Below are 15361 nucleotides of genomic sequence, written 5' to 3'. Positions count from 1 at the left end.
CAGACAGAAGTCAAGAGGTAAGACCGCCTGGAGGAGCTCCTCTTATAAAGAATGAGGAAATAGCTTTTAGCAGACAATATAGGGGAATGTTCCAGTACCACTTATTTAACTCCTACAGTGATAACATGTCGTGGATGCTTCTGTGTAGGGAGAGTATATTAACCTATAAGACGTACAGCTGGCCTGTTCAACTGGCGGCTCAGGGGCCAACTCCGGCCCGCAGATGACATCAGACTGGACTGCTCATCAGATCTATTTACAATTAAAATATACATTTGTAAACGGGGTGGGGGATTTGTAAATTGATTGTCATCGTTGCCACAGTAGTAAGTTTTAAAAACAGCACTGCGCTCCTGTTTAATAGAACATCTTTGGTCCTGTGCTCGCAGCCTATCACAAGCTTGTGTTGTTGATGGAAAAAAACTGCTGTGGTGGGCTTTCTTGTCTGACCCCCGGGTCCTTAGCTTTCTGAAAATCTGGCCCCCTAAACAATGTCGTTGAATAGCCCTGACATACGGTCACCATCAAACAGTGTTGGATATTTTTTGTTTCTTCTCAGTCGTTTCATTTCCTGTCACAGGCTCGCTGTACTCCACAGACAGACCACAGACAAGTGGACGAAAACGCTTTTTTTTTGTACTGCAGGGGCACATTCACTCGTCTAAAGCCTGAGGCCAAGTAGCAAATCAAACAACTTGGATGCGATGCTGCTCCTCATCCATGAGTCCCATCAAGTACATGCAAATGTCAAAGTGTTGATAACAGCACACACACACCGCCCCCGTGTGGACGTAACACATTACTGCCACAGTGACATAGGAACAGGTTCATTTTACGCACCAAAGACCAAAATATACTGCTGCAGAAAGGTCATCAATCATGTCATAATGAGCGAGACATGGACAGTGTTGACGCATCAAAATAAAGACAACGAATACATGACCTGTGATTATGAGGACTGCTTTATCATCGAGCCTTTTCACCTTCTTACAAGTAACAGCGCTCATTATTTATGTCACCTTCAGAAATGATTTAATGCAATGTTAACCCTCTAAATAAACAATGGCTTTGAAAATGTCACCACTTGGCTCAATTAATGAAAAATAGTGTGGCAGTGTTGGAGAAGCTGCCTAAAGCAACTAGTGAGGACTTTAGATCAAGGTCATGTTCGCCCCCCTCCCCCTTTGTATCAGATCAAGGTCATGTTCGCCCCCCTCCCCCTTTGTATCAGATCAAGGTCATGTTCGCCCCCCTTTGTATCAGATCAAGGTCATGTTCGCCCCCCTCCCCCTTTGTATCATAAGGTTGTTGTTGTTGTTTTTTACAAGTTTGATGTGAGTGTCCACCAAGTGTTTCTTTCAAAATGTGGTCAAATCATGCAATGCTTCTCTCAGCGTAAGTTACTCACCTTCAAAGATGAGTCCTTCTCCGGGTATTGGTGGCCCAGTGGTTGGTGTATGGAGGCGGTGGCCCAGGTTTGAGTCCAACCTGTGGCTTCCTTCCCGCATCTCGTTCCCCACTCACTCTCTCTCTCTCTCTCTCCCTCCCTGATTTCCAACTCTATCTCTCCAATAAAAAGGCATAAAAAGCCCCCCCAAAAAAAGAAAAGAATGAAGATGGGTCCTTTTGTTTGCTGGTGTTATGTTTGAATTGGGTACCCCTTCAACTTGAAGCCCTCCAGCGATAACGTGGTAAAAAAAACTAAGCAACCTTCAAAAGAAACACAGGAAATATATTTTTTAAACACTATAAAGTTTCACATACTCTCACATCTAAAACATTTTAGATTTTTTTTTTTTTGGCATAGTGCCAATTCACAACAAATGTTATATCCATACACTTTACATGACAGAGCAGGTCTAGGCTGTACTCCTTGAAATAAAGGCTATTTTTTACAGAGACCCAACATTAGTCCATGAGCAAAACACTTGACACAAGTAATAGTGACAAAGTGGTTTTGCGACCGAGCAAGCAACCAGCAAACATTTCTCCCCCCTCCCTCTTACTTCGGACTTTGCTCAGCCTGTGACGTCATGTCCGAACAGCAACAAAGCGCCTCACTGCTGCTTGTCATACAGTAAGAGAGGGAGTGTTTAACCTGCCTTACCACAGTTTGTTTCTTCCTGCTTAGGCTGGCGCGAGCGCAACACGATGGAGAGCAAAAGACGTCATCCGGTAAAAGCCACGCCCACCGGCGAAAAGAAAAAAACGCCAGAAAGTGCTAAAATAAGGTAAAAACACAGATGCAGGACAAGACTGTAACTTGTAGAGGATAGTAGAGGATAGTCTGAGTAACAGGGATAAGAAAAGGCTTATTTAAGATGGCTTGGGAAGAGATTTACATCAAAATATGAGAGAAAAACAACCAAAGCAACTTTCTCACCATTAATTGGGCAACAGTGAAATGGCTCATTAGGTGAAAGGCGTGGAAGGGAAAAAACACTCACCTGGGAAAATGCATCATGTCATGTTGTGCACTCCATTGAGCACCATTTTTATGTTGCTATTTCTACTGTTCATTGTGCAGTTTTGTAAGATGGTAAAAACGGGAAATCGCCCACCACCGGGTCTCCATGTCTAACTTAAGATAGTTAAGTTAAAGTCTTTATATGCGATTTTTCACACTTAAATATAATATAAATCAAGTATATCCTCTGAAAATAACTCTGTGAGTCATGACTGTCTACAATGGGTGTAACACCCGAGTCCCACTGTCTGTGATGTTTTCAGAGTTTTCAGAGTCCTATCTTCACTTTGTTTACATCGCCAGGACGGCCGGCTGACTCCTCCCCTCGTGTATAAAAGTTGTTTAATTGAGGGACTAAAGAAAAGAAGAATAACATACTGTACTCACTGCTTAACTGTATTTCTAGATCACGCTCATTTCAGGTAAATTTACACGCAGTGTGAAGATACCAGCATAATAAAGATCGCTAGCATTAGCATGCTAACACAACAATGCAGCGCAAGTTGTTTTTGTTTCATGCTGGTGCTCAAGGGCGACATCTGCTGGATCAAAAAATCGCACATAAAGCCTTTAAGTGATCTGAGCTGCACACGAGACACACCTAATGTTTCTGATTGCATTTTTACTTCAGAAGTGACTCCGGCCTAACAATGTATGATCTATGCTACAGTACAAAACAAACTGCTTGCTTTAACATCACAAAAGTCAGAATTCTGCATCTGCATTCATGGCAATGAAATCTATTATGACAAGCAGGTTTTTGTGTTAGAGTGGTTTAAAAACTCATAAAAAGATGATGTAGCATCGACTGTGTCTAATTATTTCTTGCTCCAGGCTTTCACACAGAATAAGACGTATACTGTGAGCGTTGCTTTCTCCTCCTGCGCCAAAAACAATTTCAGTCCTGCTCATTTTCTCAGTGGTGACGTGACATTTAAAATGACGGTTGTTTCTCAAACCACAGTGTAGTGGCGGCTTTATCTCACTGCAGGAATATTTTTAACTTGCTTGAAGAAAAGCAGGATTTTATAAGACTCAGCACTGGGCTGATTTACTTAGGATTGACATTTTTTTGCATGGCAGGCTGGTACCTTGAAAAAGAATCTCAAGGGAGTGGATGGGGAGGAAGAAGGGTTTTTTTTTTTGGATCCACCATCAGATGACTGTTCTCCCTGTACCAGCAGGCTACACTGACAGCAGAGGGGAATCCTGCGGATATATTAATATGGACAGAACAATCATTTGGCCATTGTTACGCTCCCTAGAGAGAATAGTTTGTGCTTTTCATATCAAGTGTGCTCCAATAATCTGGCTTTCACCTGCAGAAAATGCAAGACAGTGTTGTGTCCACAGTAGACTTAAATTTATTTTTTGAGCATTTTTTTGCCTTTATTGGAGAGATAGGACCGTGGATAGAGCGAGAAAGTGAGCGCGCACTAACCACTGCATCACCAGCACCCCAGGGCCCTGCTTTTTACTTGAGAAGGAAAAAAGAACGGGCTGTGTGGACACAGAGAAGGTCAGGTTCTCTGAGGCTCGCCGGTTCTCTGATAGTTCTCATAAATGTTTGAGGGGAGGTTGTGAAAACCAGCAGATCAGTTTCCTTGCTTAAATACAAGAGAGGAAAAAAAAAAGGCACATCAATTTATCTACTCCCACAAGAGCTGTGTGGAAATCCAAGATCAAATAAAGCATAAAAAACATGTCAAATGGTTCTGTTATTGTGAAGAATAAAACTCTAATGCTTGTTTGGAATGGACTAAACATTCATACTGTAGGTAACACTCTGGTTAAATGCACACCAACTCTCTTAAAAACTGCCGTCATGGCAGCCTGTCTGCGAGGCAGTCGTTCATCTGGAGAGGGATAAACCGGTATGTGATGGCAGGGTTTCAATAAAGCTTGCAATGTGAACAGATGGCTTTGATTAACGCGGAGGCTCCAGACAGGATCTCCCTAGATGCCTCCTATTTTCATAAATGAGACATTTGTGTGCAAATCTATTGTTTGTCAAGTTGTCACCAGGAAAATCCAGTAATTAAAAGTGAGAGTACTGTGCATTTTGAAAAGACAAAAAAAACAAAAAACAAGACCCAGGTGTACACTCTCACTGCATTCTCCTGCAGGTTGAACACATCATTGTTCCCACTTTTGCCGTCTTTCTTCAGCTCTCTCTGTCTCTCTCTCTCTCTTTGCGATGATTTACTCCTCTAAACTAATCCTCCTCTCCGTTTCTGTCTTGTTGTCACTCTTTAATTCCCAGGCTGGGATTTATCGCCGTCCTGTCATTCCATGATATACTATAAGACGCCCACTTCATCCTGCCACCTTGACTAAACCTGAGTGATCCCGTAAATGTATTCATGTTTGACAAAGACAGAGAGAAAAGAGCGAGCGGGCGAGCAGAGCGAGAGACAAAGAGCACAACCATGACTATAAAACATCTTCAAGGCAAAAAAAAAAAAAAAATCAGCTCACTGGTTTGGAACTATAGATGCAAAAATATGCAAAAATAAATTCTTGCATCTATCCTTAAAAGTATAACTGCAGGCACAGAAGTCCTTGCTTAACAGTTCAGGAATCTCACATTTTTCTCCAATTCTTTTTTTTTTTGGGGGGGGGGGGGAGCTGCAACTGTGGGCTTTGAAAGTCAAACAATGTGATATCCACTGGCTAATCCTTTTAAGTGCTATTCCAGAGAGACATCAAGAAGCAACACAGTACAAGAAGGATTTCTGGGTCTGTTGTTATCCCGCATTCAAACACGACCATATTTAAGGTCACTGCTGGTTTTCACGCCGGCTTTATGTGCGGAGGATGAATCATAGGAGTCTGGAGCTAAAAGTTTCTGTATAGAAAACTCTACCAAATTGGACGTTTAATAAGATCACTGACAGTACATACAGTTATACATCATTACACAACACCAAACAAGCAGGTGTGGTTCTTCTTAGGACTACAGAATACTGACACAAATGAAATAAATAACTGAGGAAAACAGTATAAATAAATGAATATAAAACCGTTATGAGAAGTCTTCTAGGTAAAGACTGCATGTAACACTTTAACAATACTTATTTGAAGTTCTACAAATACATCATTTTAAACTAAAGAGAATGAAAACCGATAGATAATAAATCAGTCGCTACAGTGACTGTAATGAGCAGCTGCTATTAACGGATGTAACAACCTGCTTTAACATAAGGTGGTCATCACCGCTGATTATCATTTACTAACCATGAAAACAGAAGAATATGAGAGTAATGAGAGTTACATAATCTTTCAAAGCAAATGTTCCAAAAACTCGATGCCATACAAAAGATTGGCAGAAGCACTTGGCATGTTTTGGGCAAAACTGCAGACCCTCCAGTGTCCACTTGAGGCAGCCTCTGGAAGTCCCCATCACACCCTTCTTGAAATGCCCATTATGACAGCAGAATAAACACGTTACAGCCTGGTTAAAAAAATAACAACTGTTGTTCTGAGTAGCTCATTTTTTTTTATTAGTTCACACTCCACAGGGGGTGAATTTTATTTTATATGATTTGATTAAGGCTAAGAGTTACTGTAAAGACTGGAATATAAGTCGCTCTGGTATGTAGGTTACCCAGAAGAAAAAAAAAAGGTTTTAACTGTCTACTTGATGATGTCTATTGTGTTCAGGGATATCTACAACGTGCAGTTTGTGTACAGCTGTATCGCTCATTTACTACCGTCTGTTTTCACTTTGTGAAGTTTGCACTCCTGCTAGCTCTCAGCCTGTGGGGACAGTTGTGAAGCACCGTCAGCTCGGTACGCTGCCCGACTCCGCTGGTCGCTCGTTGACTTCAATAAAGGAGTGTTTCGATCAAAAGAGCGCTCCACAAGTTTTACTTACTGGATAATATGTCACCGTTTGCTTTAAATGCACGATGGAGTGAGAAAAGATGCTAGGAAATGGCGCAGCCAGCCTGGTCTGTGTCGCTGTGTGTCCCAGCACAGCTCGCAATCCACAATGAAATGGGGATGACACTTCAGTCGAGTCGCCTCACGTGCAGTGTGCACTCTCGGTAATGTGTCAGCATGTTATTCTGGTAAATTGGTCGCACAGGTGTATACGACACAGCCAACTATTTAGATGAAATATAGGTATTAAAAGGGCGTCTGATACACCGGATTTTACGGTTTACATAATCAGGGGCTTGGCTGATTTGACTGACAGGCAGGTGTGCTGTTCACCACGAGGCCTAAAGCCCGCCTCAGCTCCGCCTCAGCTCCGCCTCTTTATTTGCATCTAGCTAGATTGATCAAAAATTAAGTCGAAATAGCATTTCCAATTAGCGCCCACCACTGTGAGCTTCAAAACTCCTCCTCAAAAAACAACAGGTGACATCACTGACACGCCGACCATAGTGTATACAGTGTAAATGTACTTGGCAATTCTGATTTTGATTCTGATCATTTTTGGTTTATCCGAGTAGTTAACTCTGACTGAAGTGAAAAAGTGACATTGTGTCTTCAGAGGTGTTTCTATGGTCGGCATATTCAGAGGTTAATGATGGTGATTTATTGGTGTATGATTAAAGGGTTGTGATATGGAGATTCACTTCATACATCACATTTATTTAACAGCCTATGGGTTCATATTAGGAATACTGTTTGTGTGTGTGTGTGTGTGAACACACCCAGGCTGTGTTTGCAGATAGAGGTAGCTTCCCAATAATAAAAACATTAACACATATAGCATCTACTCCTTTACACAAAACTTTAACCATCAACGTTGTCCTTTTTAGAGTTGTGCGGAGCAGGTTGACCCAAAGGCAGCTAAGACTTTGAAGAGACGTAATGACAGCAGACACAACTTTTAGGGTTGTCTCTCAGGAGAGTACAGTTAGGACTACAGTTCCCTTGGTTTTCTTCAGGGTGTCCACAGCCTCGGCGTGCGTCACACCCTCCAGACGGTGTCCGTTCACAGCGATGATCTGATCTCCACGTTTCAGCCTGCCGTCCTCCACGGCCGCCCCCTGTAGAGTACAAAGACCAGACAGTCAGCATGTGCAGAGCAGAGATCACACGCTGTTTGTACAATTAAAGCAACAGTTGCTGTTTTCCTACACGCACTCCTGAACATTTCTGGACATTTCACAAAGTTGTTAATTCATACATGTCCCTCACAGCGTGTCGGATGAGAGAGTCGCTCTGGAGGAAGGATATCAGGTAAAAAGGATGCTGCCACTGTTAAATTGAAAAGATATCCAAATGCTACAATGACTGTTTTTACCTTTATATCAAAGCTATGTGTTACTGGATGCATTCACAGTATCAACAATGTGGCAAAAGAACATACTGGTGAGCAGAAAAGAGTATGAAGGAGTATTACATGCATGATGATCGCACCAGTTGCTCACTGGTCGCATGTCATAAAGGTCATCACTCTTGCACGCTCCCCCGCAGTGGATTTTCCTGACTTTTACCTGTTGACACTTGCAGCTCACCCAGAAAATTACAGGATATTTAAAGATTAATTTTTGGGGCTTTTTTGTGCCTTTCATGGAGCGATAGGACATCAGGGAGAGAGAGAGAGAGAGTGGGGAATGACATGCGGGAAAGGAGCCACAGGTGGGATTTGAACCTGGGCCACCCGCTTGGAGGACTAAGCACCCCATTACAGGATATTTAAAGGGAAAAAACCCAATAGTGCTTTCACACTTGAATAAAACTCCTGAGAACTTCCTGAAGTTGAATGTGTGAACACAAACAGCTGAATCTGGTCTTATTTTCACCTCTGGTAAATTTTTCCGTGCAAAGCCGGGACTGTTGTGAGAACAGAGCAGGGAAATATTCAAGAAAATTCATTGTGAGTGAGCAGGAGGGGGTAGTGAGGATTTCAGGAGCACATTCCTGGTCATTCCTGCCTGTGGCCATCAAACTGTATAACTCCTCCCTTTGAGTGACAAACACTTCGTCTGACCCTGGACTATAAAATAAAAATAAAAAATAAAAAATAAAAAATAAAAAATACAAAATAAATGAAAAAATAGAAAATAAAAATAGAATAAAATAAATGAAAAACTGTAACCTCCACCATAACTCATTATTTATTAAAACTGCAATATAATAATAATGAATAATATGTCCATGATAACAAAGTGCAATATTGAAACAAACCGTGCAATAATCTTGAATATGTGTGTACATATTCCATCTGACTCTTATTCGTGTAAATATTTCTTGTACCTATTTTTGATATCTTACTTACATTCATATTCTATTTGATTCATATTTTTATTACTATATTTCTACTGCTATACTGTATATTTTGGAGCAACTGTAACGATCGAATTTCCCTCTGCGATTAATAATTAATTAAGTATTTCTGATTCTGATTCTGATTAGATCCTGCGACATGAAACAACTTCACTAAATTTTCTGTGCACCAGTACGTTCTTCTGTGCACTGTTCTTTATACGTCAAGTCTCCCCTATTGCCTCTTCTGTTCAACAGGAACAGTCTCCTGCTGAGAGGTGCATGTGCGAACAAAAAAAAGTCAGGAAAGTTTCAGGGCCAGTCTGCCAGAAAGTTTCAAGAAGTTCTCCGGAGTGCAAATGTGAAAACTGCTTAAGACAGTTTCTACACTTTATTTACTTTTTTCAACTAAGGTGTTGAAAAAACCCTTGAGCATTTTGCAGCTCATAGTTATGTCTTCCAACTTGTGTGTTCTTGTCTCATGATATGAATCCACACACACACTGCAGTTGAACTGATGCTGTGCTGAGATTAGATTTGTTAAATCCCAGGATCCTTGTTAAAGATGTTCCCCCCCCCTGGACAAAGTTCCCTCACCTTGTTGAAGATAGTTTTGATGTAGATGGGCAGGTCGCCGTGCGGGCTGCCGAACCCGCCGACGATGCTGAAGCCGAGGCCTGAGGATCCCCTCTCCAGAGTGACGGTCTTATACATGCGAGCGCTGTGGAAATACAACGTAAAAGCATGCAGGTGAGTTAGTGGGCTCGCTGGTGCGTAGGGAGTCTTTTTACTTCTTCCACACTGAAATACCTTTATGTGTGTGTGTGTGTGTCTCATCTCAGCAGGATAGATACAAAAGGTTGGAACAGGAAGGAGAATAGCTAATGTGCTCTGTGGTTTAATACGAGGAATGAAGAATTGTTTCGACTCTCAGAACATGAGTGCAATATTAAAAACTGTTTCTTAACCTTGGGGCTGGATTGAGTTGAGTTTTTTTCACATAAAAAGTTGAACAGAGGTAAGTCTGATAAAGATGTTTCTTGGATGAAAAATGATGCAGAGTTAGAATAAGTTATCTGAAGTTATGTAAGGTTTAATGTATAGTGAGCAGGTTGTTGATATGCGTAATTGGCCAATCAGAATCAAGTATTTAACACAGGTGTGTAATAAAGGTTATTTCAAATTAAAAGTGGATTTTAATGTCAGTTATTAGAATAAGAAATTTCACAGCTTCTTCAAATGTTTCTTTTAGTTTCATAAGTTTTCCAAAACAGAAAAAATATTTTCACATTAGAATTAAACAAAAGACATTTGGCCTCAGGTAACTTTAGCTAAAAAAATAAATAAATAGAAAATACATCAAAATACAAATAGAAACACATGCACACACAAAAAACAAAAACACCAACCAGAGCTTATTTTGGCCCACTGTCCCACTGTCCCATGTCTACTCACACAGTGGCTGCACTTCCTCATTATTGTCGAGGAGACTTATTAAGTCTGCCTTTCTCCTGATTCAGTGAATAAACTAGGAGGGAACCGAAGGGAACGACAGCAGGAGACTGTCAGGAAACGGATTCTTACCACAGATTGTTGTGGGAGCAGGGCAGGCTGCTGGGCTGGCCTGACGACCGGGCATGCACATCATTGCGCTCCTTTGTGCTGCACTCACCAGAACCTGCTGCCACCTTTAGACACACACACACACATGCACACACACACAGAGACACGCACACAATGATAAACGTGTGTTATTGTGGGAATACAAAAACACATTTTTAAACTCCTACTCCTGTAATATCTGTGTCATGCTTGCAAATTGTAAATACAGAAAATTGTTTTTTTATTTTTACACAAATGTACTCGTCAGACCAACTGACATCGAGTTTGTAACAAATTTCTGTTACAGCCAAAATCTTCCCAGAGGCTCGTTAAAATGTGTTTGCCACAAATTACCGCTGTACTGTTCACATGCAAAAAAAAAAAAATAGAAAAGTTAAACACATAATGTCTAAGCTGCATTTCTGTAAAAATGATGTCCTTGCGAGTTTTATAAAAGTACCAGGGAGACGAGGAGGAGGAGGAGGCAGGATATGGTGATTACTGCCTTTCTGTGACAGCGCAGAACTCAAAAACTTGCTGACATCATGGTAACTGAAAGCCTCACAGCCACTAAAGATAAACTGCAACGTGTCGCCCCCAGTGACATCACCTGCAGGCTAATGGTCCCGGTGGCGTTCTTCAGCAGGACTCCGGCCTGGACGTGAGTCATTCCCTCCGTGGAGACACCGTTGATGCTGAGGATCCGGTCTCCAGTCTGATTGACAAACACACACACTGAACTGAACTGCTATATTTTTGCAGACCTGTGGTTGATTTAAAGGGGACAAATTGTGAAAAATCGACTTGTACAGTGTTTTTGAACATATATTTGGGTAACCTCAGAGTCTACTAACCCACAAAATGTGAGATAAACCCATCCAGTCCTTTGTTTGTGGTCTGCATAAGTCTTACATCACAGAGAAAAATGCTCCGTTTCAAATGTGCTCTCCTTGTGATGTCACAGTGGGATTCTGGTAAAAAAATAATAATACCCTCCCCTCTCCTGATATCTCCACCCATGGACTCCACCCCCAGCCTAGAACAAAATGTTTGAGCAGGTCTGCCATTTTTATTCTCCCTAGCGAAGGAGTGATGTCTACCAGGAAAACTCAGGGGGGAGGGGTCATTGCATTTAAAGAGACACACACACCAAAACGGAGCGTTCTGAGAGCGCTGGTTTATACAGGGTCACAAACCTCCTCTGGTGCTTGATTCATGTTATATTTTGACCAAAGCACAGCACAGATGTTTCATTTAGACCACAGGGGACTGTTTGAAAAGGTGGAAAAGGGGGCGAATACGTCCTCTTTAAAGAGCACTGAGCCTCCCCCCCCGGGTACATCATACAAACTCACTTTAGAAGTATTTAATTTTTTCTTTTCATGCCTTTTATTACAGACATGGGACACTAGATAAGGTCGGAAAACAGAGGGAGCTCCAGCTCCTGCAGCAACATGTCCGATGTGTGGGTAAGACACTTAACCCAGAAGTTGCTCTCCCTGCTTCGTCGGCGTATAAATGTGTATGAATGTGATTAATTCTTTCTGATGCTCACTTTACACAGCAGCCTCTACCATCAGTGTGTGAATGTGTAGGTGTGACCTGAGGTGTAAAAGCACTTTGAGTAATCAGAAGACTAGAAAAGCGCTACACAAGCTCAAGTCCATTTACCAGTTTTTGATTTGCTCCAACTGTTTCTTTTGTATCAAGCCCTTAAGTGGATGATCGATCTTGCAAAGATTGACTTTTCCCCCTCAGACATGTGGTCAGTCTTTACAATGTGATGATGACATTAACACGTCTGGCCTCACATATCAGCTCTCCCCACCTGCAGTTGCTGTGATTCGGCAGCCAGTCCATTGGTATCCATGGTAGCGATGAAAAGATGTACGTTGTCATGGGGACTACCCACTCCTCCTGCTACACTGATGCCCAGAGAGTCACACGGACCCTGTGGGGATATCACACAAACATTACGGACAACATCGACGAATCACATGGCAGGATGTGCACCTGATATCGTGTTAGTCTGGGGGTCTGAATGGGTGAGGAGCTTTCAGTCGTCTTTTTTTTTAAAGATTTTATAAATGAGGGAAAAGTAGCTTTAAGGACTTTCTGAAAACACATATCACAATACAGTAAGTCAGTGTCTTTAGAAATATGGCACACTTATAAAAAAGTCTCTTTTTTTAAGCTTTTTATACCTTACCTTTTTTATTATGACTTTTCTGACGCCGGAGCAGTCTTGAAATGCTGTCAGAGGGAAAATACAGGCATTTTACAAAATAAGCTTCAAGATGTGAACAGCATTCTTTTTTTTTCACTAAAAATAGAATCCTAAAATGTCTGTAACTCGAGTCCCATTTTTCAAGTATTTCTAAGCATCATAATGTCTGGTCATGAGTCGACTCACAGCAGCTCCCAGCTCTGTTGTCTGTCTCCCTCTGGTGGCCGAGAAAAGTGTCGCATCCACTCGAGGGGGTCAGGGTGGAACAGTCGGAGTCTTCGCTCTGGATAAAACACAACTTAAAGTAGTCCTGAGGTCAGAAAGTACTATAGCTGAGGTTATGCAGAAGAAAAGAAGACAAACTGCACACTGTATGTAAAATAATTTAGCAGATTTATTGAAAATAATATAAAAGTCAACGGAGAAAAAGGTTGAAAAAAAAGGGTACATTTAGCAGCCTCGTGGGTCAGACTCAGAGAATCATTGGAAGCTCTTTACCTGACTCCGCTGTGCGTACTGCAGTCCGGCTTTAAAGCGAGCCACCTCCAGGTGAACCGCTCCGCTGCAGCTCTGAGAACAAAACCCATCAAACACGAGATGAATCCACAATCCAAACTTTACACAAACACTTTTTTGCGTGAGTAAACTTGAAACCTGTCATACCTGTAGTAGCTTCTGTGCATGTTCCTGTGATGCCGCACGTACATCCTCGCCATTGATTGACAGAATCTGGTCACCTAGCAACAACCTGCCATCTGAATCCGCTACGCCTCCTCTGATGACATCTGACACAAAGATGCCCGTGTCATTACTGTTGGAAGAAACAGAGGTCAGAAGCTGAGTCGTCTCCATGCTTGGAGGGGGAATTATGTGACCTGTGTATGTTAGCGTCACACTTGATTGTGCAAATGTATGAAGCTGCGTGACAACTCTTTATATATAATGCCTCACATGTCTTCCTGGCAGGGTGACCCTGTTGCCCGATACTCCGACCTTCACGGTGATTACAGGAGGAAGTAAAGGAATTTTTTTACAATAATGATCCCTGTTGCTACCCACTCACTGACCTCTAACCGCCTGGAGACAGAGGACACTTTCCTCATGTAATACTTGTTAAAGGAAGTCTACAGCTGTTTTTACATTAGACTTACGTACATAGGGCTATTCTGTACACTCAAAGATGCTTAAAGGCTTTATATGCGATTTTTCACACTTAAATATAATATAAATCAAGTATATCCTCTGAAAATAACTCTGTGAGTCATGACTGTCTACAATGGGTGTAACACCCGAGTCCCACTGTCTGTGATGCTTTCAGAGTTTTCAGAGTCCTATCTTCACTTTGTTTACATCGCCCGGACGGCCGGCTGACTCCTCCCCTCGAGTATAAAAGTTGTTTAATTGAGGGACTAGAGAAAAGAAGAATAACATACTGTACTCACTGCTTAACTGTGTTTCTAGATCACGCTCATTTCAGGTAAATTTACATGCAGTGTGAAGATACCAGCATAATAAAGATCGCTAGCATTAGCATGCTAACACAACAATGCAGCGTGAGTTGTTTTGGTTTCATGCTGGTGCTCAAGGGCGACATCTGCTGGATCAAAAAAAAAGCATATTAACGAAGAAGAACAACGAAACAAAACAATGAGAACAATACAAAGAAGAGAAGGAGGATGAGAACAGAGTTTGTTAGCGGTTGTAGGAGATGTTGAAGAGAGGAGTTCTTTAGGGATTTTTTGAAGGTGGGGAGTGAGGGGGGAGTCTGTCATGTTTTTTAGGAGGGAGTTCCAGGGGTTGGAGGCAGCATTGGGATAAGGCCCCGTCCCCCCAGGACCGATGGTTGGTGGTGCAGGGGGGGAGACAGGAGGTTTGCATCAGCAGACCTGAGAGTGCGGGTGTAAGTGAGTTAAGACAGGTAGGGGGGAGCCAGGTTGTGGAGGGCTGTGTAGGTGATAATAAGACGTTTGAAGTGGATATGCTGGGGGTTGAGGAGCCAGTTGAGATGATGAAAGAGGGGGGTGATGTGGTCATGGGTGCACGAGTGTGAGTGTGTGTTCTACACCTTTGATTCTACAGAACGCTTCATTTATTTCTCTTTGTATTCTCTGATACTTTGATACTGTCGATAATCTCTGATGAGTCAATGATACAGTACAAAAACTGTAAAAGAACTCCATCAGTGCATCATTTAATTGCAATAGACTTCCATGTGAATTTCTGTCACAGTGAAGCCGTTTTCACACATGCACTCCTGAAAATGTTTTAGAAATTGTCAGGCCCCTGAAATCTCCCTGGGTTGCTGTATCTCATACTGTATGTCCCCCACAGTGTGAAGTTTCCCTGTCAGACAAAGAAGGAGGGGGGTTAAAGTGTAGTCTTTAACAAGGCTAATCACACCCACTGTGAGCTACTGCTTCAAAGGTTAAACATTTAACATCATGTTATGGTCCATTTTTTACCCGTAACAACGCAGTTTTGCATGTGAAGAGACAATGCTAGCAAAGTAAAAGGTTAGCCAGTATTCAGCCCGTGTTTGACTCTCACAGTTGGGTACCTATTTATTGTGCAAATGAACCTTTTTTTTTTTCACGTGAGGCAGTTAACTTTCCCGATTTGCAGTTTATAAATATTGCCAATTGGCATTTATCAAACGTATGAAATAGTTGTATTTCACTCTCACTTTTGTCAGGCACAAAGTCATAGCAAAACACAGTCCTAGTAAGAAAGACAGACTAGAGAGAGAAATTCAGTGCAAGCTAGCACGCCATTAACAACGTTAACTAACTACTGTTAATGTGTTGACCTCAAACTGAGGAGAAAACACAAGTCTACCTGAT

The 15361-nt window shown here is 41.9% G+C and overlaps 1 protein-coding gene across 2 annotated transcripts in view; it reads right to left on the bottom strand.

Annotated features, from left to right (window-relative positions):
* Positions 1-5320: 5320 nt before the first annotated feature.
* si:dkey-92j12.5 (multiple PDZ domain protein) overlaps positions 5321-15361 on the bottom strand; it is a 49340-nt gene continuing 39299 nt past the window's right edge. The window contains exons 37-45 of one of the 2 annotated variants that reach the window (XM_065959112.1): positions 13185-13332; positions 13020-13091; positions 12708-12804; positions 12504-12547; positions 12123-12245; positions 10905-11009; positions 10277-10380; positions 9290-9413; positions 5321-7470 (exon numbers count right to left, since the gene is read on the bottom strand). In XM_065959112.1, coding sequence (XP_065815184.1) covers positions 7324-7470; positions 9290-9413; positions 10277-10380; positions 10905-11009; positions 12123-12245; positions 12504-12547; positions 12708-12804; positions 13020-13091; positions 13185-13332 — 964 coding nt within the window. In that variant the 3' untranslated portion in view covers positions 5321-7323. Of the gene's footprint in view, positions 7471-9289; positions 9414-10276; positions 10381-10904; positions 11010-12122; positions 12246-12503; positions 12548-12707; positions 12832-13019; positions 13092-13184; positions 13333-15361 lie in introns of both variants that reach the window. The other variant, XM_065959119.1, reaches the window with a different exon arrangement.

The sequence above is a fragment of the Labrus bergylta genome, chromosome 1, assembly GCF_963930695.1.
Source record: "Labrus bergylta chromosome 1, fLabBer1.1, whole genome shotgun sequence".
NCBI lineage: Eukaryota > Metazoa > Chordata > Actinopteri > Labriformes > Labridae > Labrus > Labrus bergylta.
This window is presented reverse-complemented; position numbering and strand designations above follow the sequence as displayed.